Consider the following 26,870-nt stretch of genomic DNA (forward strand, 5'->3'; position numbering starts at 1 on the left):
ATGCTATGCAATATGTTGAAAAACATAATGTATTAAAATAATGACTTTGAAAAGGCTTGATGAATTTTTAAAACATTATTTCACTGTGAGTCAATGTCCTCTAGAGATCTCTATATGAGTTACAATGATACTAGCAGTGTCAAGGAGGTACTGAGCACCACGAATGGGTGCCTTGAGATGAGAAAGGAGGACAAAAGGAAGGCTGAGGAGGGAAGTGGTGGGATAAGTCCTGCTAAGTGAGTGTGAGGGTGGCACATGTCCTCCTAGCAAAATCTGAGCTCCAAAATGCCATTTAGCTTTTGACACAATACGTGACTCTGAAGTTCAAGGACTAAAAATACTCTCTTTGTGCATAAGGTTTCCTGCAGTTATATTTAGTTTAAGGTTTATTAACTCTTCTTTCCAGGTTTTAACTGTTCCTTTTATTTTTTACTTGGTGTCTTGGTTTGAAAGGGTAAGAACATTTGTGATCCTCACTGACCTCAGAGAGAATAAACTTTTGATGTTACTTCTTGAAGACTTCTTTGACACTGCATTGGTATGTATGTGTATTAAGGGGGCAGAAGGGTTGCCTTTACTGGATAAGAAAACCATCATTCACAGTTTTCTGTTTAAAAATAAATAGTTTTACAGACCTTGTGCCCTAGGACAGTGGAGTCTGGAACACAGCTCAGGTGGTGTGGATGGGCAGTGCCTGGCAACCTGCTCTGGGCTGGCATTAGGCTGAGATTTGTCAAACCTGGGAGAAGCTGCTGCAGGGCTGCATATGAGCTGCAGCTTCATGAAGCCAAGTGCTTGTTTTGCAGGAAAATGTGCAAGAAGTTCTGGTACATATTATAAATAAAAACTTTTGTCCTGAAGCTCTCTTAAAAACATGAGTTACTGACACTGAGCTGCACCTTATGTGCAAATGTGTTTGCCAAGGTGGTCCTGGTGCTTTGTTCCTGTGGTGTTTGAAACAACTGATTTATTTTCAATGAATAATCTGAGCCTCTTACAATTCTTATTTAGGTTTCTATTTTAAATATTCATAACTTTAAAGGTATTGGAGGCCTAGTGATATAAATTTGCAGTATGAAGAATGCTTTAGGCCTCTTTCCCCAAGCTGTTCCCCTGGTCTTGTTGTCTGTAGCTTACTGGAACTGTGTCACTTTGTGCAACAGAATTTGTCTGAATATCTCTTATTAGGAGACTTGATAAAAGATCAATTTTTCTTCTTTCTCTACTAACCACATTGAAATTATATGAAATACTGAGTTACTTATTTGTCAAAATTTGATTTATTTGTCTTCCTTTTTTTTCATATGCTTTCACTGTGGAGGATGAAGTGTTGTTTTGTTTGTGGGGTTTTTTATTTTTGTTTTTAATTTTCCTCAAGGGACTTTAACACTCTTCAGATATATTTTATTATATCTAGTACTGTAGTGTGTAAGCATAAACTGTGTTTTTACATAGGCCCATATGTGTAATAAAAGTAACAAAGTAATGCCACAATGTGGTTTTTCCATGGAACATGAGGGCACTGGACTCGAGTGCTGCTGAAATCCCTGGGAGAAGTGGGTGCTTTGCCCCATTATCCTCCCTGTGTAATGCCAACCTGTATGATCGGGGTGACCATATGTGGCATGCCTGTATCAGATGTCACTGCTTTTCCTGATGTAGGTACACTAGTGTTTTATGTCATTTAGCCCCTGAAAGTTGTGATGGTGGGGGTATAAACACCTCAGCACTTTGCGTACTCCTGTTCTTAGGCTGTGGTGTGTTAATGAAGGCTTCCTTTACTTTTTCTATCAGGTGATTTGCAAGTGTAGCAATAAAGGTCAGTATTATTTTTCCTTCCATTACTTGATATCCTGAATCTTGATCTCAGGACCACATTCCTTATTTCTGCTTGAACTCTATTCACTTTCTCTTCTCTCCTCCACTCCCTATCCCCCTATCTCTTCTCTGCAATGTTTTTTTTTTTTTTAAATTCTGCTGTTGATTTCTCTCCAGTTAAGTTTTATTAACATTTACTTCTGAGCACAAACCCTTTTACTGTTTTTATTTGCTTGTTCTGAATATTCTGGAAAACAAATCTAGCTGTGGTTATCTTGTTTAAATGGTTGACGTCAAGTATTTCACTTAGAGTAAGTGGTGCTTCTGAAAGGACTTGAGGCTAGATGTCTGCTTTTGCACTTCTATTCCTGGTGGCTTCAGATGTTATTCCCTTTCTGAAGGCAAACCACCTCTGCAAAATAAAATGGTAATTCGTTCAGCCATCCGAACTAGTCAGAAGGAGGGATGTCTCTCATTCGTTTCAATGGCAAGTTTTTGTCTGATGCTGCCGCTGGCTTTCCATTAAGGCAGGGAAAAAGGTGCTTTCAGAAAGAGCAAGCATCTGTGTGCCCAGACATCCAAGCTCACAAGTCATGTAAAAATGAAGTGTTATATTGTGGGCTAGGTAACTTGAGCCTATTCTAGTGGGAGCAGAATGGGCACGAGCATCTTCTGGTTAATACTCTATTTGCTCTGTTGACTTTGACAAAAGCTGTATATTACGGATTTCTCTTGTTGCTAGCAAGTAGCTTCTCCTTTCTGTACCTATTTAAAGAGTTACCTAGGTCAGCAGTTAAAGTATCTGGAGCTTTTTATACAGATAAGTTAGTGGTTCTCTTTTCTGTGTAAGATTAGATGGTTGGAATCTTTGTTTTAAAATGAATCCACAGCTGGAATATTTCTTTCTCCTTCAACACAAAGTGTAGTTGCTTTAAATATCTTTTGTATGGAGACCAGCTCATTGCTAGCTGTAACATTTCAAACATTTTTTTCTAGGGGAGAAAGAGGTGCTGAATTTATTTTTACCTGAACTAGGGCATCTAGTGACAGAAGCAAATATTTCTTCTGCTCTGAGACAAGAGGTAGGACAAGAAAATTAGATACACGTGCACACAAATGTGTGCAATTAGATACCAAATGTGAAAAATGTTACTGAATTATCTCCCCTCCTTCTCTGCCCCTTCTTCTGTGGGGGGTGAAGACTTTGAGGACCCTCAACTCTATACTTGACAGTGTCTCACGGGAGGAGAGAAAGAAATTCCCTCTGTCTGAGGAGATGTGCTTACTTACGTAAGTGCTTTTCTCTCCAGCTCCTGTAGCTAAACGTCGTCTCCCCTGCAACAAGAGTTAAAGTTATTTTCACTTTGATTCCTTGCATTTCATTTTTTTCAGAAAAGACCTTGCAAAAACTATGCTGGAGGTTGGCGGTAAGTAGTATTTAGTGGTTATTCTTATGAAGCTGGGGTTCTCTGGCTTTACTTCATCTGCTTGCTTATTATAGATGAATTATAATTAAAACTATTTCCTTGTCAAGAGGTTTTTTTGGGGGAAGACAATCAGATGGTACTTTAAGAAAATATTAATCAAAAATTGTTAGACGCAACAATGCATTAGTTCTTTCTGGTTAGTATTAGTAATTTGTATTAACTAATAAGAAATGCTAAATTCATGTATGTAAAGTATTTAGAACAGCTTTATGTGCTTACAAACTGTGCTGGCTGTTAATCTGTTAGAAAAAAAAAATTAACTATTTCTCCACGATGTGGACAACTTCAGTTAATAAGGTTTATAGCCTCCTGAGTGAAATCTTTTTTTTTCTCCTAGCAGTAACACTTTCTAGGGCATTATAGTGGTATGTGATAAGTAACTTAATCATAGTGAGTTATTGATGAGTCTTTGCTCTCAACTCCTCCCTGATTCCCAAGTACGTCTCCTGATGCATGAGTGTGTGTTGTGGTTAGTAGTGCTCTGCACCTTGACCTCACTGAGCCAGGGGGACCTGAGGGTGCCTGGAGCCAACCTGTAGCTGTTGTCCTCCGCTGTTTCTCTAGGTGAAACTGATGTTAGCTGATGGATGTGACTGTGTAGTATATAAGTGTAAGAGTAGCAATGCTATAATCCTCTGTTATTCTGGGAGTGATATTTATCCTGTGCTTATGTTTACCATGTAGATTATGACCTTCAGGTTGCCCTCTCAGAAGCAGTTTGTAGGTTAATGACAAAAAAATGGAGGGATGACTTTGTTCACCAGTGGTTTGAAGATGACTATCTTGCTGAAGCTTTCAAAGAGATCAAGGATAGAGAATTTGAGACGGTAAGGGTCTTTATTTTGAAAACAACATACTTGACAAGTCTGTATAGGGGCTAGTTTTGGTTGAGTTCAGTCAGGATGTCCTTGTAAGAAGTTCCTACAAAACTGATTTTATAAATATGCAAAGTCAGTTATTTGTTGATGGTGGTGTGTTTTTTTTTTTTTTTTAAATCTGGCACATATAAAATGGCATATTGTTGAAATAACTTAAATATAAGTTATTTTACTTCTAAAACATAAGTTAATTTTTGTGGCTTATGTTTGGAGGCTTGCTGGTCATCAGTCGGTTCCAACCATTTGTTGCAACTTGACTGTTTCTTCCCCAGTGGCCTTTGACATAATACTGACTAGTTAAAAGCTTATAACTGGAGTACAGGTTACATAGCCCAATAGAATAACTTTTTGCAAATGAAATGTAGTATGACTTTTAACAAGATGTTATTTGACTTGAAGGACTGCAGAAAATTTCTTAACCGGCTAAATGAAAGGCTTGGAGACAAAAGGAGGTAAGCTGTGAATCAACAGAATAAATTGGTGCTGTTACTGCAGAGGGGAAAAACTACAATTGTAAACTGACTTTGTTTAGTTTTAAAAAAAAAAAATTACATTCTTAAGGTAACTTATTCATTTTAGTGGTGGTTCTTTTGAAAGTAAAATCAATGAAGTCAATTCACTACCAAAATACTGTATTCTCTAAGCTTATCCAAGCTTGATTACTTCTAGAAATTTATTAATTCTTTTTTGAACAGTAAGATCCTGATGATTTTATCTAAGGTTGGACTCTGATGTTGAATGTGTCATGTGAGGTCTGCTTTTTTTCCAGAGTCTATTCATTTCCTTGCATATCTGCTTTTGCTGACATGAACGAGGTAATAGTCCCTTAATGCTGCATTCCTTCCCTACAGTGATACTGTTGTTAAAATGTTACTGTTTGTGGTGTGTGCTTGGGTGTTCTTTTCCTCCCTATTTTTCATTAAACAGCTTAATTTTCTGGAGTGTAGAGCATAACCTTCTATTCTAGTTGGAAAGTTTGCTTGTTTGTCACTTAACTCCCAATTTACTGCTGCTGACTCTGCTTTTGTATCAGCTAAATGATAGAGGCAGTGCTCTTCATGGTGATGACAGAAGAGAGACCTCTAAAAAGAAACAGGAGGACAGGACAACTCTGGATTCCTCCAGTAGAACTGTCAGAAAACAAGATTAGCCTTATGCCCATATAGGAGCGATCACAGCTGCAGTTATAAATCCCGCACATTGCTTTGCTGGTTTTTAAGTATGTGTATTTGTGGCACTGTTTCTGACAGTTGTATCGCATCAAAACCAAGATGACAGAAGCCAGTTCCACTGCTTCTGCCTATTTCAAGTGCTTAGAAACACAGAAAACTTTTGTGGCAAGAAAGAATCTACAAGCATGTGATCATTTGTGTATTGCCTTTCCCTTGGCTGATGTAGAGCCACGTCTGACTCTGTGGGTATGGTTGGTTGAGCAGCAGGCTGGTAACTCACAGGTTGATCCCAACTCGTTCCTGCAAGGTATGAATATGTGTACACACTTACGTAAGGCAACGCTTTCCAGTTTTGTGTTGTTAAAAGAAAATGGAGACTGATACAGCCGTTGTGGATTTTTTTTCTGGGAACATCAGTGCTGCTGTTGTGCTTCCCCAGGTGAAGAAGCCATCGGATGAGAAGCTGGAGGGGTTCTGGATTGACTTCAACACCGGCAGCCAGAGTGTGACTTTCTATGTGGACAGTGATGAGGTAACAGCAGAGTCCAGGCAGCCTTGAGTTAGCCTAATGCAGTTGGTGCTCACTCAACCTTTCTGATGTGAATGGCTTTGCTTTTCAAAGGGTGCTCTGTGGGAGCCTGTGAGACTGTTGAAAGAAGCAATCAGCAGTTACAGCCTGAAGGGTAAGATTTATCAACCAGTATTATCCTGCATTTTTATGTGGGTGTAGAAGACACATGGGCCCAGCCTAAAATCTTATCACCAAAGAGAGTTCCTGTGTCTTCTCCTTCCTTTAGGTCTTGTCCTCCGGTCACCTTGCACCAGCTCTGCTTGTTGGACAGTCTGTGGGGCCATTTAGCACAATAACCTACCCTGCCTACCCAAGCAGGGCATGTTGAGGAGTCAGTTTATAGATGTCCCAGGGAATAGTGTAATCATCTAGATCCGATGAGAAAGAAATGGGTGAACAGAATAACTGGAAATGCCATGGGCAAGATGTAGTAGAGATGGCTTTAAAAATCACAAACACTTATTCAGATATTTTTGGAGTTGATGGACTGAATGTCTTGCTCTAAAATAGATTTAACTGGTTTTTTTACACAGAGTATGGTGGAGAAAAGATAGTTAAAATTTATATGAAGATCCCTGCTACTTGGAACAAAACAGAAGCAACAAAAATAAAAATATCTTTCAGTGCTGAGTTTGAAATCTTAAGTATACTTAGAAAAGTCCTGGGAGATGAAAAAATGATGGTAAGCTCTTAGTATGAGTTTTGTTGCTTTTCTAAACTATATTTTACTTGATATACACTTGGAAAAAACATTTGGTGTTTTTTTTATGCCTGTTTATTATATATCTCTCTTCCCCTTGCAGATTTGTGACTCTCTGTATAGAGTTTCTTAGCTTTGGCCTGAAAGAGAGATTAGAAACTTCTTTCCTGAAGTTTCAAGGGACACAAATTTATGGTTTAGAAGCTAGAAGGTTAAACTGGTTTGTTATTTGATTTAGTGTGTTATGATTACTTCTGCTGAGTTTCTGAAGTAGGAAATAAAGCCGATGGCATTTAACTGCATAACTTGAAGGATAAACATGCTCTTGCATCAGCTCAAAGTGTTACATTGCACAGGATGAGTGAATTGTGATATAAGAACCTGGAGAAGAGAAAAGGGGTGCTGTAAGACTCAAATCTTAGATTGACTTTGTAGATAGTGTTCTAGATGAAGAGTACTTTTAAAACCGCAAGTTTTTTATATGCTAATGTAAAACCATGGGGCATGTATACGATTTCTTCGGGTAAATGTTAATATGGTTAATTTTTGAAACTTGGGATTCATCCAGTGACCACAGCATTTGCAGAAAACTTTATGTGACAGTAAATAACCATAGTACAGTGGCTGTCACTTATCCTTGCAGGAAACCAAGACCCTTCCAAATTGTCAACTCAATTAGCATCCAATGATTTGTTGCTGGTGATTAACAACTGTTAGTTTTGTTATTAAGTAGCTGACTTTACTAGATAAGGACTACTTTTTTTAAGGTCACTTTCACATGAGATTAAATCACACCAACAGATAAATGTGGTTGAAGAGGAGTCTGTTCATTCTGGGAAGCAAGCCAGGCAGAATGAAGCAGGTGACTTATTTTTAAAAATTATTATTTTATTTCATTAAATTTAAGTTGTTAAGTTTTAAAACTTAGTATCTTTGCTTGAAGTTAATCACATTAACACAAAAAAAAGGCAACCCCTAAGCTCAGTCTTCTACTGCTCATATCTCATGAGCTTGGTAACTGGTGTTTGTGGCAGATGAGTCATCCTAGCCCGGGGAGTGAGGTTGGGGCACTACGGCCATGTGCTGCTGGAATTGCTTGGACAGGAGAACTGCTCAGGGACAGGCTTTGTGTGTTGGTCTGGCAAGGCACATCTCAGCTGCTGGCTGACCTCTGGCATGCAAAGAGTGTCCAGTAGAATTTCTTCCTCTGCAAATGCAGTGGGAGGCACTTTATCCTCCCTTCTTGCTTGTTCCCTGCATGGTTCTTGGTTTGGCTGTGCTGTGTGGGTGGCTGTAGGAGATTCCCTGCAGGAGGGGATGGTGGCATCTGTATGCCCATGGAAGCACAGGTCCTCTGATGGACCAGTGCTTGCACCTTGGCACTTATGTTTCCCTGTGAGCAGTGGGGTGCATGTAGTGGGGCAGTCTCTACCAAGGCTTCCTACAGGGACTCAACTTCTGTTTCTTCTTAACAAAGTGGTATGATAGAGAACGGTGCCCTCTGGTCCCCTAACCCACATGGAGTGGATGATGCCCTGGTGCTGTTGTGGAAGTGCAGCTGGGGAACAGGAAATACTCACCTGCAGTCCCTGTTTGTAGAGAGAGATGAGCAGCAGCACAGCTGCTGTATGCAGGGGCATGTAGAGTGCTACTGTAAATATCTCAGGGTTGCAGGGTTGTCTCCATGTGTGCCTCAACTACAGATGTAGCTGCGTGCCATACGGTAGGAGAAGCTCTTAGCTGGATCTGGAATAGCCATTACTTCCTCCTTCTCACCAGCTTACAGACCATGCTTTGTATTTCTTTGAGTTGGGCACATTGAATTTTCTGTGATCAAATGGTGTGACTTCCTGTGCTGCTGTTGAACATTTCCTGCAAAATGTTTCCTTCTAGGATCATTGGGCTCAGTTTAATTTTGTCTGAAATATGATAGATGTCAAGGGAACACAGAGCCTGAAGTACAGAAGTGACGGTTGGGTGCCTGACCTAAAGGAAGGTCCAAGCCCAGCACTTGTCCAAGGGGAAGAGAAAGTAGCTCCTTCCTTTTCCTCTATCCTGCTCTGAAACTGTTTTGCAAATCCCCACCAAGGCTGTGACCCACAGTTCAAGGAAAACCTGCTTTCAGCACAAAAGCAAGACATGCATGATCAAAATTGGTCTTAAACAGGCAATGTTTCCTCAGCTCAATTTCCATATCAGATTGAGTGGTGGCTTTTTTCTGTGTAGGGATCTTTTCTCTTTGAAGGCTGGGATATGTCCTTGATGCAAAATTGGCTGTATTTCATTTTTTAGAGTAATTATCTTGTGTGGCTTATTCCTTGGTGCAACTTGCTTAACAGATCTTTCCAGGTCTTTTAAGACAAGGAGCTCTCAGCTCTCACTTTCTACTGCTACTATCTAAGGGCTCTTCAAACTTGTGATTTGTTTTCTGAGATGCCCTTGGGTTAGGTAGCATTTGTTCTGTGACTATATTAAAAGCAAAATTTCCTCTTAGTTACTGTGCATTTCAGATTCTTCCAGGTGAATATGCAAAATAACCACTTCCCGCTCTAGATGCCCAAGATAGATAGTAACTTCTTCAGTAGTCCTTCCCATTTTCCTCTAGTTACAACCAAAACAAGCTAGAACTGAAGTTCTCCAGATTCTGGAGGTGCAGGTGAGGGAGAAGCTCCTTCATCAGCATCTACCATGAAGTGCACACAAAAGTACAAAGTGAGCACTAGTACTTGAAGCAATTAAGGAGTACAAAGGGCATAAGATAGTTCATCTGTAGTGAAACAGCTTTTGTAGTGGCTGGTAGAGATTCGACACAGGGAAATTAACATGGTGGAAGGGCCCTGCTGGTCTGTTGCTTTACAGACCAAAGGGTGGTTCCACCTCTTTCAGAGCCTAAGAGTCAAGGTAGCAATAAGGTGATGAATTTGTACATCTTCATATGGGATGAGGGGCTTAGGAGGAAGGTACAAGATTCTGTTTAGCACTGCAGTTCTGCTCTGGGCAATTTGGAGATATTTGATGGTTTTGTTCTATTAAACATAACTTTAACACATTTGTGCCTAGTAAGTTGTAATGTTATGCTTTTATGCACATATGTAAGAATGGAAAGGAAGTGTGTGTGTTCAGTTACTGCAAAGACTTTCTCATCCCATTGTTGTTCTACAGTGATGCCTGAGTCCACTAATCCACAGGGCAGGACAAGTCCTTCAAACTCTGCAAATACGGAGATGCTATCAGACAATTTAGTGTCTCAGCACAGCCCAGAGTTAAGAGGCACCGTAGCAGTAAGTGTTTGGTGTATGGTGAAACAGTCCTTGTGTCCTTTTTTCCCCTCCTCCAATCTGCTTTTATATAGGTGTGGTTAAAACCTCCTTTCAAAGAAAACTGGTTTGAACCCAGAGCCAACAATGTTTTCAGACTCCACCTTATATCAGTGGGAAGTCAGCCCAAACACTTGTCTTCAGGGCTGCAATTTTGGCAAAGCTGCTTTAAAAAGAAAGAAGAAATTCCACCCCCACCCCTCCCTTATAAAGGGGATGGTGGGATGCTCTTAGTGAGAAGCTCATAGTATCACTTGTATTCAACCAAAAATGTTTTTGTGTTTAATGATGAACCTGTCATCCAGCTGTGCCACAGGCAAGCACTGAAAGTCTCTTCCTAAAAAAGCACCACTTCTTTATCAGTCATGTGCATCTTCTGTTCATGGTTTTTTGTCTCAGCAGAAAACAGTTAACTCTGTCACTATGATTACAGTGAGCCAGCAGGGTGATGTGGAAGATGCTAATCAACACTCAGGTCAGGCATAGCTCCCTTCAGTTCCTTAAGTCTGACCCAGTTAAGTGTCACCCAGGTGACATGGTGAAAGCTCTGCTTTTGTGGGCCTTACAGCAAAAGCAGATAAAGTGTTTTATAGTAACTCCAGAGGGTAAAGCTGTAGTTTCCTTGCCTTCTTCAGCAAAAAATTCCAAAACTCCCTCTCCAAGGATGAAAGCTAAGCCTAGGTGAGTGTCTTGCAGATGAAATGTTACAAGGTGGGGGTATTTTTCTGGTTTTGTTTTTTGTTTTCCCTCTCTTGGGGTTTTAATGCTGCATGTGGTTTTGAGGTTTATTCCATCAGTTGTTAAATGGAAAAAAAATTTCTGTTTTGCCACCCTGGCTAGCAAGACTGGTTGCCCAGACCTACAGCACTTTGTTGTTGCAGAATGGTGATGTTCGGTTAGTGGCTTGGCTGCTACTTTGGTGTGACTTTTCTCTCTCATCATTGTTCTAATCCACATACAAGATGAGCATACACCTCTAGTAGAGTTTAACTTCAGCTGTGTAACTGGAGCTCACCAGATGTGTAGCTTTTCATAATGTGATCTTTTGTGAAAGATCATGTGAATTTGAGTTCACCTTGGCATTAGTAATACCTCTTTCCAGAGCTTTGCAGGACAGCATTTCTTATAGTTTGAGTTAGACTTCTGTAGAACTACTGATTAGCTTTTTTTGCTACACACCTCTTAAACAGCTGCTTTGACTGGTGCAAGTTTGGGGTTTTTTCCCTCTTGGTACTTCACAAACTGACTCTTTGGGCTTTAAATGAACAGCCCCTCAGCACTGCATTCCCCTCATGTGTCCTCTTGTCCCCAGTGAGAGACTCCCAGAAGAAAAACCCATGGACGAGTCAACACCAAAGGTATGTTTGCCTTGGGGCCCACCTGAGTGAAGAGACATGGAGCAGGGAAGAGGTGCTCTGGTGGAGTTGCAGAAGAAAGCTAGGATGGGTTGACATGCTCCTGCCCCTGAGTGGTGGCCTAAGCCCATGTAGTGTCATTCATACCCAATGTAATGTACCCTTGAGCACTAGGAGTGAGCTGCAGAGGAAATGGCTGCCAGCCTCAGTCTAATGTGGCCCAGCCAAGTAATTCAAGCTTTGTTGTGTTTATTCCATATATACCCACCAGCAGCAGTGTGCTGTGCTTGTGTCCAGGAACATGGCAGGCAGACAACCAGCCTGGCCCTGTGTGGGACAAACTTGGACATCACAATACTTGTGTGGTCTGCAGGACCAAAGATTTACTTCCTGAAGGGAAGCAGTTTTGCACCTGAGCTCTAATGATCCTACTGCACTTGATCTGTATCTATACTCCTGGCATGGGAGCTTGTAACCTGGGTGAAATAACAGCAAGTAATTGAGAGCCATCTGTAGCTGCATTCCAACTTCAACAGTTGGAAATTTCCATTGATGTGTCCAGGTATAAAAAGAATATGTGCACTATATGAGAGAAATTAAATTCCCAAAGCAATAATTTTAATTTGGAGTAAGAAATCATGTTTCAGACTTGTTCTTGGGTTTACATTTCTAACTACTAGGTTTAGAATTTTTTTAAATTAATTTTTAACTGACAGTTCAAAAGTTTTGTAACATTTTCTCACTGAACAATGAATTCAAAGCTTTTGAACTACTTCCCTCTGTATTCTCATCTTCTTGGCCCCCCCAAGTTTTAGCTCCAGGACTCTCATTTTTTTCAGGTAGGGAAGAACTGCAGGAAATGGAGATGGACAGCTGTTGCAATAGGTGGAATGAAGTTTCCTGGCACTCCTTACCTCTGCTTTTAGCAGGCTCTAGGATAAGAACATGACTTTGTGTATTGTAGTTTTAGATCTTGCACCTCTCTTCTTTTTCCAAAGGTTGTTACTTGGGAAATGAGAAACAGAAAAACAAGATTGGCCAAGCAGAATACTGAAGGCAGGTATGACACAAGCCCTGGGCCCATGCAGGGTCTGGTATACCTGGTGATTTTAGACCATTTTTAACACTAACTGGGGGAGGGGGGTGCCCACGGTGTGGGCTGTCTAAACAGAACAGGCAGCACAAGGCTATAAAGTGTTGTAACTTGTCTTAGTGGGAACCTTTGAGTCTTCAAAGTGATAAATACTTCAGAAGCTAGTTCTAGGCTGTCAAAAATGCCTTCCTATCTGTGATATTGTGTCACATTGGCTTTTCCATTTTTCCTCACCCAACTGTAATCCTCCTCATTCTACAGTGCGTTGACTTATGAGTAGCAGCTTTTTTTCACAAATACCTAAGCTTGTTTTGGATATTGTCTCAGTTCTTTGGCATTGTGTGTCCTAGAGTCTCAGGACTTTTTCTCAGTGTATTCCCTTCCCTTGCACTCATACATGGGTCTGTTCCTGTTTGAAGCTAGTGGCACTGTGGGCAGAAACACCTGAGGGTTTGAGGGTAACATACAGTCTGCAGCACTGGAAGTCTTTTTTTTTTGCACTCTATTTTTGTGTTCTCTCCCAAATGTTGTGTGCAAGTTAACGTCTGCTGCTAGGCAGGAGAGCAAATGGATTGTACATGAGGATCTCTGCTGTGGTTCCCACCATTCTGGGGCTTCCTTAGGTGTTCTACTTCAGTCTACTGACTCTCAGCTTAAAAACCCCCAGATGTTTAGATGAATTTTCTGATTTATTCTAGATAAGAATGAGGAAACTTGATGTAGGACTTTATCGTTACTACAAGTTCTGTATTTTAAGACCAAATAACTCGATGCAGCAAATACCGCAGGAGTGGCAGTGTGGAAGTTAGAGGTGAAGAGAACTTCTTAGTTTGGTCACTCTGCTCCCTCTAGTGTTTCATCCGAAAGTGTTCCTTTCCTTCAGAAAGCTTTAACGAAGAGCTCAGTTCTTTAATCTTCCTATTCTTTCACTAGCAAGAAGGGATGTATTGTATGTTGAGCAATAATTGTAGGATTTCTTAAATGGTTACGATTTGGAGAAAGAAATAAAGGTACAGTTAAGTTTAAATTGTTGAAAGGTATGAAAAAAATCTGGATGCGTATGGAGAAGTGGTTAGAGAACAAACGTTAAATGTTTGAACTTTCAAAAGGGAATTAAATGGATTTTTTTTCTCTTAAATGCTTCTGAAATTATCTTTCTATTCCTGATTTCTTTTTACCACGTCCTATTATTGGTGGTGTTGGAACAAAATGTCTACTACATAAACAGGGGTAGGCAACTTGTATCTTCTGAATATTTATCTTAAAATCACTCACAAAAAAAGTGAGAATCTAGACAAACAATAATAGAGACTAAGTAGGAAAGGAACCAGTATTTTTTTAGGCATTGAGAAAATGGCATTTTTAGGCATCTGAGTGTTTGCTGTATAACAGAGTTAGTAGGGGTGGGGTGTGGAAACAAACTCTGTTATCCCTCAATATTCTTAGTGAAGTTCTATAGGGTGATTCTTGAAGATTGTATGTCACTACAATGTATATGTTGTCTTGCAGGAAGGGAGTCTATGACTTTGAAAACTCAGACTCTGCAAGTCATGAAAAGGTAAAGTTGAGACAGAAGCTGTTAGATGTGCTAAGGTCCCAGCTCAGCACCTAACAGAAAGTACTAAGTTGAAGCAGGGGATATCTCTGCAGTAAGGATGGACATCCTGTTATAGCAAAATAGCAAGCTGGGAATCTGAGGTTCTTGGGGGTTTTCTGTATGGTGCTATACATGGAAATATTTTTTTGGGGTGTGGAGAATGCTTATCACTGCATGTGGTGTGTTATGTACAATAAAAACAACTGCAACAAAAATTTGAGCTGCTGCTTGAGTGAGGATGTGGGATACCTTTGGGATTGAAGGCCAATCTCTGTTTGCTTTTTACTGAATATTGGAATCAGAATCCCAAGCATCCTTTGCTTTTCACTCCTAGGCTAAACCAGAAGAGGGTGAAACCTATTTCAAGCCACACTTTGCATGTTGGGAATACCTGTTCAAAGCCAATCCTCACAAAACTTTTTTTGGAAATTCTGTTTGACTTATATTTTCAGACTTAGAAAAATAAAAAATGAGTCATCTGCCTGCTTTGAAACTTTGATCAGTGCAGCTTTTCCCAGGAAGCTGAAAACTTGCTCCTGGTGGCTTTCATCATGGTACCTCCACCGTACAAACCCTCTGGCTCTCAGCCTCTTCCCTGGTGTGGGTGCTGTCACTGCTGCCTGTTAATCCAGAGGCGATGGGTGCTGAATGGGACGCCCCAAACTTCTATTATAAACTGGACACTGTCCAATTCTCGCTACTGCCACTGGGTGTCAGCATAAAATCCTGCTTCATGGTACCATGCCCATGTCCCAGCAGCCTTGTCCAACCACTATCCCTGTTCTGTGCGTGGAACTTGCAGTGCTCTACTACTAGTGGTATTACTGCTTAGAATGACATTTCTTATGATGTTATTGCTTAAAATGGCTGTTATTTATAAAGCAAGGAAAAGAGACAGTAACTCTGTTTTAGATGACCAATGATTGTTTATTATAATTTGTGATACTGTTTCAATCAACAAATCCCACTCCATTAAGAGGTTGAATTTCCATGCTGGACTCATAATCCAGTCCTCTAGCCCTTCTGAGTTCTGATATGTTTTAATTTTGTAGATTATATTATGGGGGAATTGGACTTTAAGACACCCATTTGTCTTACAGGTTGCTGAAGCTAAAGAAAAGATTTTTGGCCAGAAAGATGCTTCTCAAAATCAGAGGTACAAGATTATACATGCATCATTTATGAACCTTTTGCTTTGTGAAAGAAGAGTTTATTGCTTTAGTTAAGCTGTTTTAAGTTGAGATCAAAAAAGGCATGGTATTTTTCTAATAAAATAGTTCCTTGCTTACAGGTACTTGCATCCAGTATCTGTGGATGTTATCAATACAAATATTTAAACCGAATCTGAGAATATAAAAGTTAGAGAAAAATTACTCCTGTTCACTTTGACAATAAGACGACTTTAACTCTCAGACATTCCCCTCCCCTGATTATATGCCTAAATTACTGATTTTATTTTTGAAAAATACTAAAGCCTTCTGCCTTTCCTTGGCTACCTCCAGTGACAGCAAGCTGCCAAGGACTTGCCACCTCTAAGAATGTAGCCTGATTTTTCTTTTAAAAGGTAATGAATTTCAAGTATTCCTGACTGCTACTTTCAGAAACCAATCAAAGAAGAAAAACTTGTCTAATGACTGCACATTAATATTTTGGTCCTTCTGCTGATCTGTTAAGGAGCTCTGCCATTGTGATTTGACTGTGCCCCTTCTGCACTGTTGTGATGTGCTATTGCAGCAGCTGCTAGTCTAAGGGGTCTGTATGGGTTACTTGGCAGGAATCATGAAACAGGGAACAAGAATGAGGAATCAAACAAGCTGAAGAAAAGTCTGGTAAGTTGTGTGTGCTTTGATTGCTGTGTATATCCACCTGTACGATTCTGTTGCACCCTTAAACAGGCTGAAGTTTTAAGGCTTATCCAGCAGGGAAGTGGAGGAATGTGGTTCTGGGAGCCTCAAAATGGCCTGCTTCTTGCTACTGAAAGCAGTACTCAGGGTACACCAGGACTGCCAGACCAGCGAGTGAATGTCTGTGTTACTTTTTTCTCACTGTGCTCTTGGCTGCAACTCAGGCATGCAGAGGCTTTCCTCCTTGCAAGAGCTCTTTTATCTGGATGCAGGAGGGAGGAGGGGAGATGAGGACAGAGGTTGCTGTAAACCCCTTATTAACAAAGGACAAGCATCTGTGTCTTGGTGGTTTTATGCTGCTGGTATTTGTCAGGTTTCACACCTTAAAATACTTCAGGTGTTGGTTGCACTGTGGGGAGGAAGAAATAGAATAAATTGGTAGTAAATGAAGGGGAATGTTTGGGGGGGCTTTTGGGTGGACAAAAGAGCTGACTGAGCAGGACTCACTCTTAATAGTGTCTTTAGTCCAATTACAGGAAACATCTTTTCTCTGAAAGCAACAGTGAAAATGCAAGCACTGGTCAGAGTGAAAAAAGCTGGATCCTTGACTCTCAGCAGCCGTCATTGCCAAAATCTCTAGACTATACCCGAAAAAGACAAAGGGTGAGAAGTAAATTAAAAGGTAAGCTTGACATACTGTGCCATGGATAAGGAAATGACTGATGATGGTTTGAGAAGAAGGATTTAGCTGAGTCTTGAAGGAAGTAGGAGAGAGCAGGCTTAAGGCTAGCAGTGAGGGTTACCTGTGGAAGAGGTGTACTGTATACCTTTGTGCTCAAAGAACTGTGCTCCTATCCCCTTTCTTCTAGTGAATGTATAAGGATTTGAATGTCCAGGTGGAAACTTGACACCTAAATTTCAGTGTGGGTGCAGCTATCTGTGTAATGGGGCTGAAGAGCCCAGGGGTGCTGAGCTGATGGCTTCATTGGTGCTTTTGAATACAAGAGGAGGAAGATCTCTCTGGAACTGATATAGCTCCTCCTTACAACTTTCCGCTCCTCATCTCTCCCATAATACAATTCACATGGTGAATAAACCTTGAAAAATGCACAATTTGCAGACCACAGTACCCTGCTCCCCTGTTTATACATTGACAGGCCAATTGTCCTCAGAGTGATTTACAAAATCAGGTGTGATCATCTCTAGCATCCTCTGTTTGGGCCTGACCAACAGCAAACATCCCCTGAGGCTGTGCTCCATGCTGTGTCAGCTGCTGGGACCTCCAAATGCAAACTAAATTGCCCTAAACAGAGTTAGAATGTCTCTGTCTCTCTCATGAAAGGACATGAACCTTGCTCAGACAGCTGTTGGCTTCTGTAGGGATGAAAAAGCAAGACAAAGTTGAAGGAGAAATTATGCTTCATACTGTGTTTCCATGGGAGTTGTTCTCACTTATGTGTTGTGAAGTTTTCTCTTGAAAATACCTAGAGAACCAAACTGAGAACTGGATTATTTAGCTGTGATGCAAACTTGAACTGGCTAAGGTGTGCAGTCACATTGTCAGTAACCAGGTAAGTTTTTTTTCCCTTGCAGTGCTTCCAGTGTCTCCTGCAAGTAGCAGCAGTGACTACCAGACAAAGGAGGTAAGGAGATGTTATGCTTAGGTGTCTCTGATTTTAAAACTATGTACGCAAAATGTGTACAAATAAGCAGGAATTAAAGATGACCTCAATTCTTTTCAAATGCTCTGATGGACAGATTTTCTTGCTAAGGGTTGCTGAGACTGTGATGGTCTAGTAGAGGCTGGGGGAAAAAGGAGGTCTTGGGAAGACATGTGAAACTTTCATAAACAACTGTGTGTGAGCCCTAAGCAAGTTCTAAAAACTGTAATGTTTACCTATGATAGATGGAAAATTGGGCAGGAATTGGCATGCTTGATGCGAAACCTGCCTTGACTGACATAGTTGTCACTCCAGCAGGAATGAGTTCAGATCTCGGGACATGACAAGAGCTAGAGCTGCCTATCCAGATACTTGCAGAAATCCCAGCTGGGTCCTACCAGGCTGCATACCCATTCTGTCCTCTTGCCCTTTACTCTTGTGGTGCCTCAGGAAAGCTCATGTTCACATCTGTGTTTTGCTGGCAATTTTCAGGGCTTTTCTTCCAAGTTCTATGCTCGTGCTCAGTCCTGGTTGGTGTGCTGTCCTTCTCCACTTTCAATTATAGGTCTGGGAAAACTAAATATGGATTATACTGATGGGGGAATTAGTGGAACAGACATCAAGCAAAGCAAAATGCAGTTTACCAGTGCCAGACTTTTCCAGTGTCTGGCTGTTAAGTGCTGTGTACCAAACATTTTGGAAAGGTCCCTACATAAAGTTTTGGAAAAAACTCTCCAGGACTGATAGCTGCATTAAAAGCATTTATTTTCCCCTGGAAACCTTTTTCTTTTCTATTTTGACTAAAATATTTTTATTCTGCTTATGACAAACTTAATCCACTATACAACTCTGTCTAATGGGAGAACTTACACATGCATTGAACTTCAGGGGATAGAAGGTCTTTCAGTGGAGAGAGCTATCAGTATGTTAGGCATATTTCAAGTGTATCTCTGCTCTTAATGTGTTTAAAATCAAAACAAAAACACCCTCCCCAAACCAACCCAAAACCTCACTTCTGTACTAATGTTTAAATAAAATACACACTTAAACTTGGTTTTGTTTTAGCAGAAAGCATCAAGGCAAAGAGCTCAAAAGGAGAAGATAAGGAAAAAAAGCTCCAAGGGAGACAATTTACCTACAGTGGATCTTACTGGTATTTCTTCTTTAATCATCTTCAATGCATTAGAAAAGTTGTTTGGATATGTGTAGGTGTGTGCTTTTCGGGTGTTTTTTTGGTGGTGTGTGGGTGCTTTTTAATTTTGACTTTCATTCACATTTTCATATAAGCATTCTGCCTTATTGTATTTCTTGTAATGGCTCTGAGGGCTGGATATTGTTTGTAGATAGTCTCCTGAGCAGGGAGAACATTAGCTGAGGCTAATGAGAGGTGAAGGAATGAACTCAACTGGCAGCCAGAAATGAAACAGCTTTTGGACTGGGTTTGTACCACTGTCTGTTCCCTTTGTGGAGAGATGGAGAGGGTGATGGTTTCTTCTTTTCTATGTATGTTATTAAATTGAGGTTTCTAGTCAATACAAAATTCAACCTCTATTGCCTGTTTGGCTGATCTCTTGTGCAGATGAAATGCTCTCAGAAGAGCTCAAAGGGGATCCGCTATCACTTGATGCGTCTGCCATGGGCTCTTCCAGTGATGAGGAAAAGGCCACGCAGGTGCAGTATGCAGCACTTAAACTCCTCCTAATCGGCTGTCAGGATACTTCTCATCTAAAACTTGTGTATCATGTCTCTTTGCTTCCTATAACTAGACAAGTCTCTGACAGTTTGCCTGCAGTGCAGGGTGGATACCTTACTTTTGTTCTCCTTCTCTCCTTAGAAGTTTCACGATGCATATGGCAAAGTGTCAAAAGAAAAAGGAAGTTTTAAGCGGAAGGACTCAGGTTTGTTAGTCTTGATAACACGGAAGAGTTCTTTAAAAGTAGAAAGGGGTGTTGTCAAAGTTGTCATTGTCTTTTAAAGACAGGCACTGAGTTTTTTGAGATACTTTGTGTGTAAGGAGTACCTTTTATTTCTTTGGTTTGTATATCATGACAGACTATGGTAAGATGCTTTTATATACGTTCCTGAATTCATCACTAATTCTTAAATACTGTCCTTGCTCACAGGGGAACTTGTATTGTAGCTATCAAGAGCTGGGGACTTAAAAACTGCTGACCCAAGAGACATATGAAAACTGATTTTTAATGATTTGAATACGCAGTGCAACTTCAGTTTAAAAAACAAGTGTCCCTGAAGGTGCTCAACTTCCTATATACCCAAGAATATAGCTGTAGATCATTGTTACAAGCATTTGATAAATGGTGACTTGTACTGATGCATATTACTGCTGTAGCATTTTTTTTGGCAAGTAGTACTTAGGGACTTTTTGAAAATGAAACTGTACTTGCACAAACTATTTCAAAACTACAACATAGTCTCTTTTGACTGGGAACAACTGAACTTCCAGAAAGTCAAGCAGCAATGGGCTATCTTCATCCTAATAACCTCGATGCTGATGTAGTTCTGAGAGACTGTTTGAAAGTTATTGTTGTGACCATGAACTGAGTCACTGAAGCTTTGGTCTTAGACAAAAGCATCCCCTTTCTTGTGAGCTGGCTATGCTTGTGTTTCCAATATGTCTTTTACCTGTTCAGCATATGCAGAAAATACTTTTGCTGCACCAACACATTTCCTTAATTTTGGGGGAAGATAAGTGCTGAGTACTTGGCTTTTATCACTGTTTACTGTATAATCTCACAGTTGGAGAGGAGTTGATACTGTGCAAAGGTATAAGTGGTTCAGAAATTTCAGATGTGGTCTGTGACTGCATTTGAACTCTTGCTCTGTGAACCCTAAATCTACTTCAGTGTGCTCCTCATGGTCCAACTGTCCCCTTGTCCTGGGTTCCACCACCTTCCTGCTTTATGCCCTATGGAGACTCTAGAGAGGTAGTTGGTCCAACAGCCACCTCGCTGAGCTCAGAAAAGTGGGCAGTGAGACAAAGGGATAATTATTTTGCACGTTTTTCCTTAAAATACGGGCTGCAGCCTCCCTCACCATGTCCCTAAGAGCTTTCCTGGGTTAAAAATAATTGTAAGGCAACTCTAGTGAAGCTGCAGAAAAGAAGGCTGTCACGGATGGGGTTAGTTTTTTCTCCCTCTTCTGTACTTATGCTTCTTTGTTAAAGCGGCAACTGAAATTAGCTTAGGAAAAAATGCATGTAAACAGATTGTGAACTTGGGTTGGAAAACAAAATGGGAAGAAGCTGGATAAGAGGGTTGGATGGTTAGAGTAGTGGGACAAGAAATGAAATTGTCTTTAAGATGGAGGGTATGGTAACTTTCCAGTTATCTGTGTAGCACTATTCAGATCACTAGTCACAAAACCAGTCGTCTTGTCTGCTTTTTGTGAGGGAATAGACTTATCAGTGAAGTCTTATCCTGTCCTGGAAGTGTGAAGTCAGACCCTAAAATGAAGTTGCTAGCTTTTCTGCTGCATTTGTAATTCCAGTGGTGGTTTCTGCTTGTGTAGCTGGTGGGTACTGCTACATATGTACCTCATGCAAAAGAACAGATCTTTTCTGAAGCATCTTCTATTCTCTTTATAGGTATATTAAGTGGCACTGTCATAAAAAAGCCTAAATTTTCCAGTTTGGAAACAAGTAATTTGTCCTTTGATGCTTCCTATAAACCAAGGAAACTTTTTGATTTGGTGGAGAAGGAAGTGGGGATCCAAACAGGTAAAGTCAGGTTGGCAATTAAGGTGAAGTGTTTAAATGTTTTCAACTTTTCTTTTTTGATGGTAGAAATCATAGTCACATGGAAGCCTGAAGAGATGTATCTGTAGGGAGAGTATTTTCTCTGAAAGTCAAAATGTAGCAGAAGACACGTATTGTGGCACTGCCATTAGATACCATGTACATAGAGTTGTGAGTAAGGAAATTAAGTTCCCTAACCACAGCTTACTTGGGAAGCTGTTCAATGATGTCTGCATTTTTTTAGTCTTGCTGAATAGCAGTTATCCAGAGCTATTAAGATACTGAAAAAAGCATGCAGGTAATGGGCAAAATAACCGCAAAACACTGCTAACTCTGAACAGAAGGGGGTTAGGCTTTCCTTGCAATGAGTAAGTAGGAGACAGGAAAACAGTGGCCTAACTCTCTTCTCCCCTTGTGTTGTGCTTTTGCCTCTTTATCTCTAAACATGTTGCTCTTTGGTTAGTATCATGCCTCTTCTTCCATGTTGCTTTCTAACAAGTCTTTCTCAGTGCATTTTGGGGCTGTTTCCCTCCTGCTTGTGCCCACTAGAAGAGCAAGACTCAAATTCTAGCTCTATAACAGATGTGTTTGTCACATGAATGGTGAACCCTTCAGGAAGGCTTATATTCCGATAAGGCCTCCAGTATGGTACTAACTGGGCATATGCTTTCTCCTAGATCAGGAAATGGATAATAATGTGGATGATGCGTTTTTTTCCAAGTTGCTGCATGAAGAGCTCAGTGATACACTGTTGATTACTGCATTTGAAAGCTTGATCAGCCAACTAAATAAACGGTTCTGGGTAATGTGCACTCTCCTAATATGTGGCATTTTCTCATGTGAAATTACCCTTTTATCACCATGGGAGTGGAGTTGGTGCAAATGTCCCATCTATATTTTGTATCTAAGAGCAGGGTTTTGGCTGCAGTGCCTGTTAGCCTGGAGCTCTTCGAAGCATTCTGCACAACCTGTATACTCTGAGAAGTGTTACAGGAAAGGCATAAAAGTTTTAATTAGCTCTTTCCTATAAAGTCTTATTTATATGTTGGAACATTTAGACATACTTGAGTTGCAGTGTGAGCGACAAACTGTTACTGGTAGTTTAATGCCCACATTACTTGTTATATCTAAATCAAGTTTAATGTGGAAGGACAGTATCTGACTATCAGAATCTTTGTGTTTAAAAGCTTTGAACAAACCAGACACAGCAGAGCATAATTATACTGGATCAGCACTTTGTATTACGTGACCGTGATGATTTTTTTTTGAGCTGGCGCTAGGTGCTCATACTAAACTTTTGGCACTAAGTTCTTGAATCAAGGCTGGAGGTGTTTGCATTTAAAGAATAGTTATGATTAAAATGTGCATGGTTTGCATGAATGCTGACCTGAAGTGGTGCTAACAAAGACCTGGTTTTGTGAAGTTCTGTGTGTTGGATGGAGTATGGGTAAAGCTCACTTTGGCTGGATCACATGACCCTGACCTGAAGTCATGTGGGTTACATAGAGGTTGTTGATATAACTGTGTGGCTGAATTAAATCAGTTCATGTTTGCAGTACCTTGCCTATGTGTCATCTCACTTCAGTTTAAATTTGACTTAAAATAGTTTCCATTAAACTGAATGGCAGCCTGCAGAGGGATTTGCATTCCAGGGAAAGGCTTTGCAAACTGGACTTCTAGGTTTTAGCTTGGGCCATTACCCATCCCTAACGGTGTATCCTGTGACTAGTCCCAGTACAAAAGGATGGAGACCAGTGTACAGAACTCCCTGAGGACTTCGGAGAAAAACTTGTCCACCCTGCTGAACCAGATACATGAGTGCAGGTAAGTTGTCTGCTGCTGCCTGGAAGCAGCTTCAGCTTTGTGTAGGTTTTCATTGATATGAACAGCAATGCCTCTTTGTAAGCAAATCTGACAGTAAGCTACTGCAGTTACCATGGTTTGTAAGGCAAAATAGCTTTTGTGTGTGTCTCTTGTTTTTCTGTCAGAAGCGTAGCTCCTGTGATTTCTCCTGCTTTTCCTGTAAGAGTAGAGTGGATGGGCTGATTAATGCAAAGCAAGCTTGAGTTAGGAGCAGTTGATAAAGCAGTCCTTAAAATGTCTTCTGATTGTCATCAATGTTCACAAGTATGTTTAAAGACCCTCTTGTTACACTTAGTAGCTTCTGTTTCTACATCTTTTAGGTAAATGTGAGTGCCTTCTTTCTTAAGTCGGGGAGAAGAAAAATAAGGGGTTTGCTATAGACCCATTTCTGTTATTTTGTTCCCATGGAAATAATCAAGTGCTAACTAGTGGACTTTGCAGGCACTCACCAGATGGGGCTTTAAGAAGGTCCTTTTGATTACAGGTTGTCAAATTTCTCAGGAGCTAGATTTAAAAAAAAAAAATCAATTATAATAGTTACAGATTTGTCATAAGTAAAATACAAGCACAGCCTGAGATACGAGTAAGTCTATCAGGCCTCTGTAGCTACTACACATTCATATTGCAGGATTTGGATCAAATGTAATATGAAATAATAGCCTTTAAAGTGCAAAATCCCTGGTATCAGTAGGGTCTCTGTGAGCAGAATTTGCTTGTCACTAAGGTACATGGAGAAGTTTGTGTTCTAAAAACAAAACCAGGGAATGTTTTGAGGTGGAAGATAAGAGTTGGGAGTGAGCTTCTTCCATGCTTTGATGTCATTAATTTTGTAACCTGGAGCCAACCAGAGCTGCAAGACAGTGGGGACAGAGCTGTGCCACATTTGTCTTACCCCAGAAGGGTGGTTTCTAAAGTCACCATCAGGTGGTGGCTTGGCATCCCACTGCCAGTGGAAAGGTGGCAAATACAAATGAATAAAGGTGTTGCTGGTTAAGGCTTAGAAATCGCGGGCATCCTGTGGCAACACCATATATGTATATCAAACCCATGGTAGGAAAACCTTTCGGAGATTATTTGTGCCAAGGTGCTATCTTCAGTTTGGGAAATCTCTGCTGAAATCCTGGGAGGCTGAGAAATTATGCAGGGCAAGTGCTGCACTGGGAACCCTGTTGTACACTCTTTTCTTGGCTTCTGTCACTGGCTGCTGTTTGGGACAGGCTGCTCAGCTAAACTCATCTTCAGTTTGACCTGGTACAGCTAGTCACATGCTCTGTGACATAACTGAGAACAAAACTGCTCCATGTAGTTCAGCAAGGACGTTTCCTCTGCCTAAAGGCAGGTTTGGTGCTGAAGGGGTTGTCATCTGTCTTGTGCCTACTGCACACTGAAGCATTAAACTTCTTTCTGTTCTCCATCACTAGGCTGAGTAAGCTGGAGACCTTCTACAAGATTGTTGTTGAAGACCTTGCCAGTCTTGAGAAGGAAAATCAAGTCTTGGCAAACATAGAGAAGGAAGCAGTGGTGTGTACAACTTCTTGTGTGCCCACCTGTGGAGGTACCCCTTCCCAAATAATAGGGGTTTTCTGTGGGGATCTTTTTAGGACTACTGGAATATGCAGTTGCTCAAACTGAATGCTTTCTGCAACCAGCAAAAACAAAGGTATGTCTCTACCAGCTGTCTTCCATGCTCACAAGTCCTCTGATGGTCAGTGGGCACTAGTTAGGTTGGTGGTACCCTTGCTGGTATATTGGGAAGTATTCTCAACCCAGTATGTCATCTCCACTTGGTGTCCATTTGATGGAGCCTTTGCATCCCTGTGAGGGTTTTGAACTGGGACTAGGGTGCAATAAGGCACACTGCATGGGAAATTGTGCAGGACAGGTACATACTTCAAGAGAACTGTACCAGGATCTGGAACAAGGTGTACTCTCTGGTCATGTCTGCATTTAGTGATCAGGGGATGTGGAAAGAGGTGATAATTACCTGTGTAAATTATACTGTTCACAAATGGTGGGCAAAAAGCTGCAAAAGGAGGAATCCTCAGGTTCATTTTTACTGGTAAATATTTGTGTTCAAGATTCATTAGCTTCACAGACAAACTTGCTAAGCTCCCTTTTCTTCCAGAATTCAGTCTGTTGACTCGGGCCTGGGTGAAACAGCAGGGAGTTTTGCTGACACTATCCAGAATACAACCAGGTACGTGCAGTAGACAAGCAGTTCTGCATGGTGATAGACTCTGAGCTGTGGCCTGACTGATAAGTGCTGGAAGTGAGAAAATGAAACTGAAGTCCTGGGAGGGGAAACCTTTGGTTAGCTGATCTATGGGGCTGGTTCTCTGGGACACCCAGTCCTTATGTATGGAAAACATCAAGAAAGCAGTGTTTGCCCTTCTAGGGACTAGAGAAAGTGGTCAAAAAGCACTTGCCTAAGAGAAGGTAAGGACAAGGGCCATCAGGTAGTGATGTTACTCCTGGGTTCACATCTCAGATTCTTTCATGCCAAAGCTAGTTTTTGTGTAGTTAGTGACCCTTAATGCAGTTGTTTTCTGTCATTGTGTCTCACTGTCCTTGGAGTTGTGCATCCATGACATCCTGTGGCTAGGAGCTCTGCAGCCTACTACCACTTTACATGCTTTCATCTCTTTTTGGGTCTAGCAACACCTAGCCTTGGTGCCCCCAAGTTTGATTTCTAAAAAACAACTTTATTGATCTGTCTTGTAACCCAGTTAAACCTTTTTTAAACTTCTTAAACTCTTCAGATTCTAATCACTAATTTATGCTCTCTTCTTAAATTGTAGATTAAGCTGTACACAATGTAGATTAAGCTTGATACAATGCTTAGTTTCCATCTTGTCCACCCCACCCCATATTTTTGTTTCTGCAGCTGTTATAGCTTTTATGTGTAGACCTGATGGCTTTGAGTTCTTAACTTTCCTGCAGTAAGGCTGATGGCTTATGATGTGTACGATGCCATGTGTCTGCACTGCACAGAGCTGAAGAAAGCTCCTTGTGTTGAAGGAACAGCCATGCCTGTGGTCACTACAGTAGGCTAGGTCTGGGATTTTAGAAAAGATGCCAAAAACAGAGGGCTTGTTTCTTTTAGCTGTCAAAGCTGGAATCCTGAGCCTAAATAGGGAAAAGTTTCCATTACAAGCACTGAGTTGCTTAGGGACACAGGCCTTTCCCTTACCAGAGGTGCTACTGACGAAGGACACCTTTAAAGAGGAGCAGGGCCTGAGGAAGCAGCAATTATATCATGGGAGCTGCTCATCCTGCAGCACCCTGTTCCAGGGTGGGTGTTTGAGAATTAGAAGATGAATCTAAATGTGTTTCTAGAATCTACAGTTTTTATCTTCTTATGCAATATAAATGTTTGTGTAAACTTTTGAAAATGTCTTAATTTTTTTTTCTTTCCCTGCAGTATGAACAACCAATGAAGAAGGCAGTAGAAAATGTGGTCATTGGTCCAACAACCACCTAAATTCATTAGAGCTCTTAACATTTAAGTATCTTATGTAGCATAGAGAAAGATCATCCTGTGAAGGATGTCAATCTATTCTAAATGGTAATTTAAAAAAGAGGAGGAAAATAACATTGATACTGAACCTTTTATTTCTCAAAAATAATATATGCTGCTGAGTTGATCCAGTTTTTGATCCCTGTGTTAACATCAAGTTTTTCTGCAAGACTGCAACTTGGATCCATTAAATGTCACAGAAATAGAAAATGAGCTAAATGTCATGATTTAGCCACCAAACTG

At 40.7% G+C, this 26,870-nt stretch overlaps 1 protein-coding gene across 1 annotated transcript; it reads left to right on the forward strand.

Moving 5' to 3' along the window:
* Nucleotides 1–502: 502 nt before the first annotated feature.
* On the forward strand, nucleotides 503–26,591 carry SYCP2L (synaptonemal complex protein 2 like). Its single transcript, XM_074897484.1, has 34 exons — nucleotides 503–538; nucleotides 1,795–1,819; nucleotides 2,815–2,900; nucleotides 3,020–3,108; nucleotides 3,211–3,245; nucleotides 3,990–4,132; nucleotides 4,583–4,635; nucleotides 4,953–4,998; nucleotides 5,795–5,887; nucleotides 5,978–6,038; nucleotides 6,460–6,608; nucleotides 7,428–7,488; nucleotides 9,789–9,907; nucleotides 10,346–10,418; nucleotides 10,579–10,624; nucleotides 11,256–11,301; nucleotides 12,297–12,358; nucleotides 13,901–13,949; nucleotides 15,089–15,144; nucleotides 15,763–15,817; nucleotides 16,358–16,514; nucleotides 17,426–17,475; nucleotides 18,559–18,646; nucleotides 19,073–19,164; nucleotides 19,328–19,391; nucleotides 21,098–21,234; nucleotides 21,930–22,049; nucleotides 22,977–23,071; nucleotides 24,532–24,631; nucleotides 24,712–24,770; nucleotides 25,236–25,307; nucleotides 25,909–25,916; nucleotides 26,051–26,154; nucleotides 26,532–26,591. The coding sequence occupies exons 1-34, from the start codon at nucleotides 503–505 to the stop codon at nucleotides 26,589–26,591; spliced, it is 2,589 nt and encodes an 862-aa protein (XP_074753585.1).
* Nucleotides 26,592–26,870: the final 279 nt, after the last annotated feature.

Source organism: Athene noctua, chromosome 2 (assembly GCF_965140245.1).
Source record: "Athene noctua chromosome 2, bAthNoc1.hap1.1, whole genome shotgun sequence".
NCBI classification, from domain to species: Eukaryota; Metazoa; Chordata; class Aves; order Strigiformes; family Strigidae; genus Athene; species Athene noctua.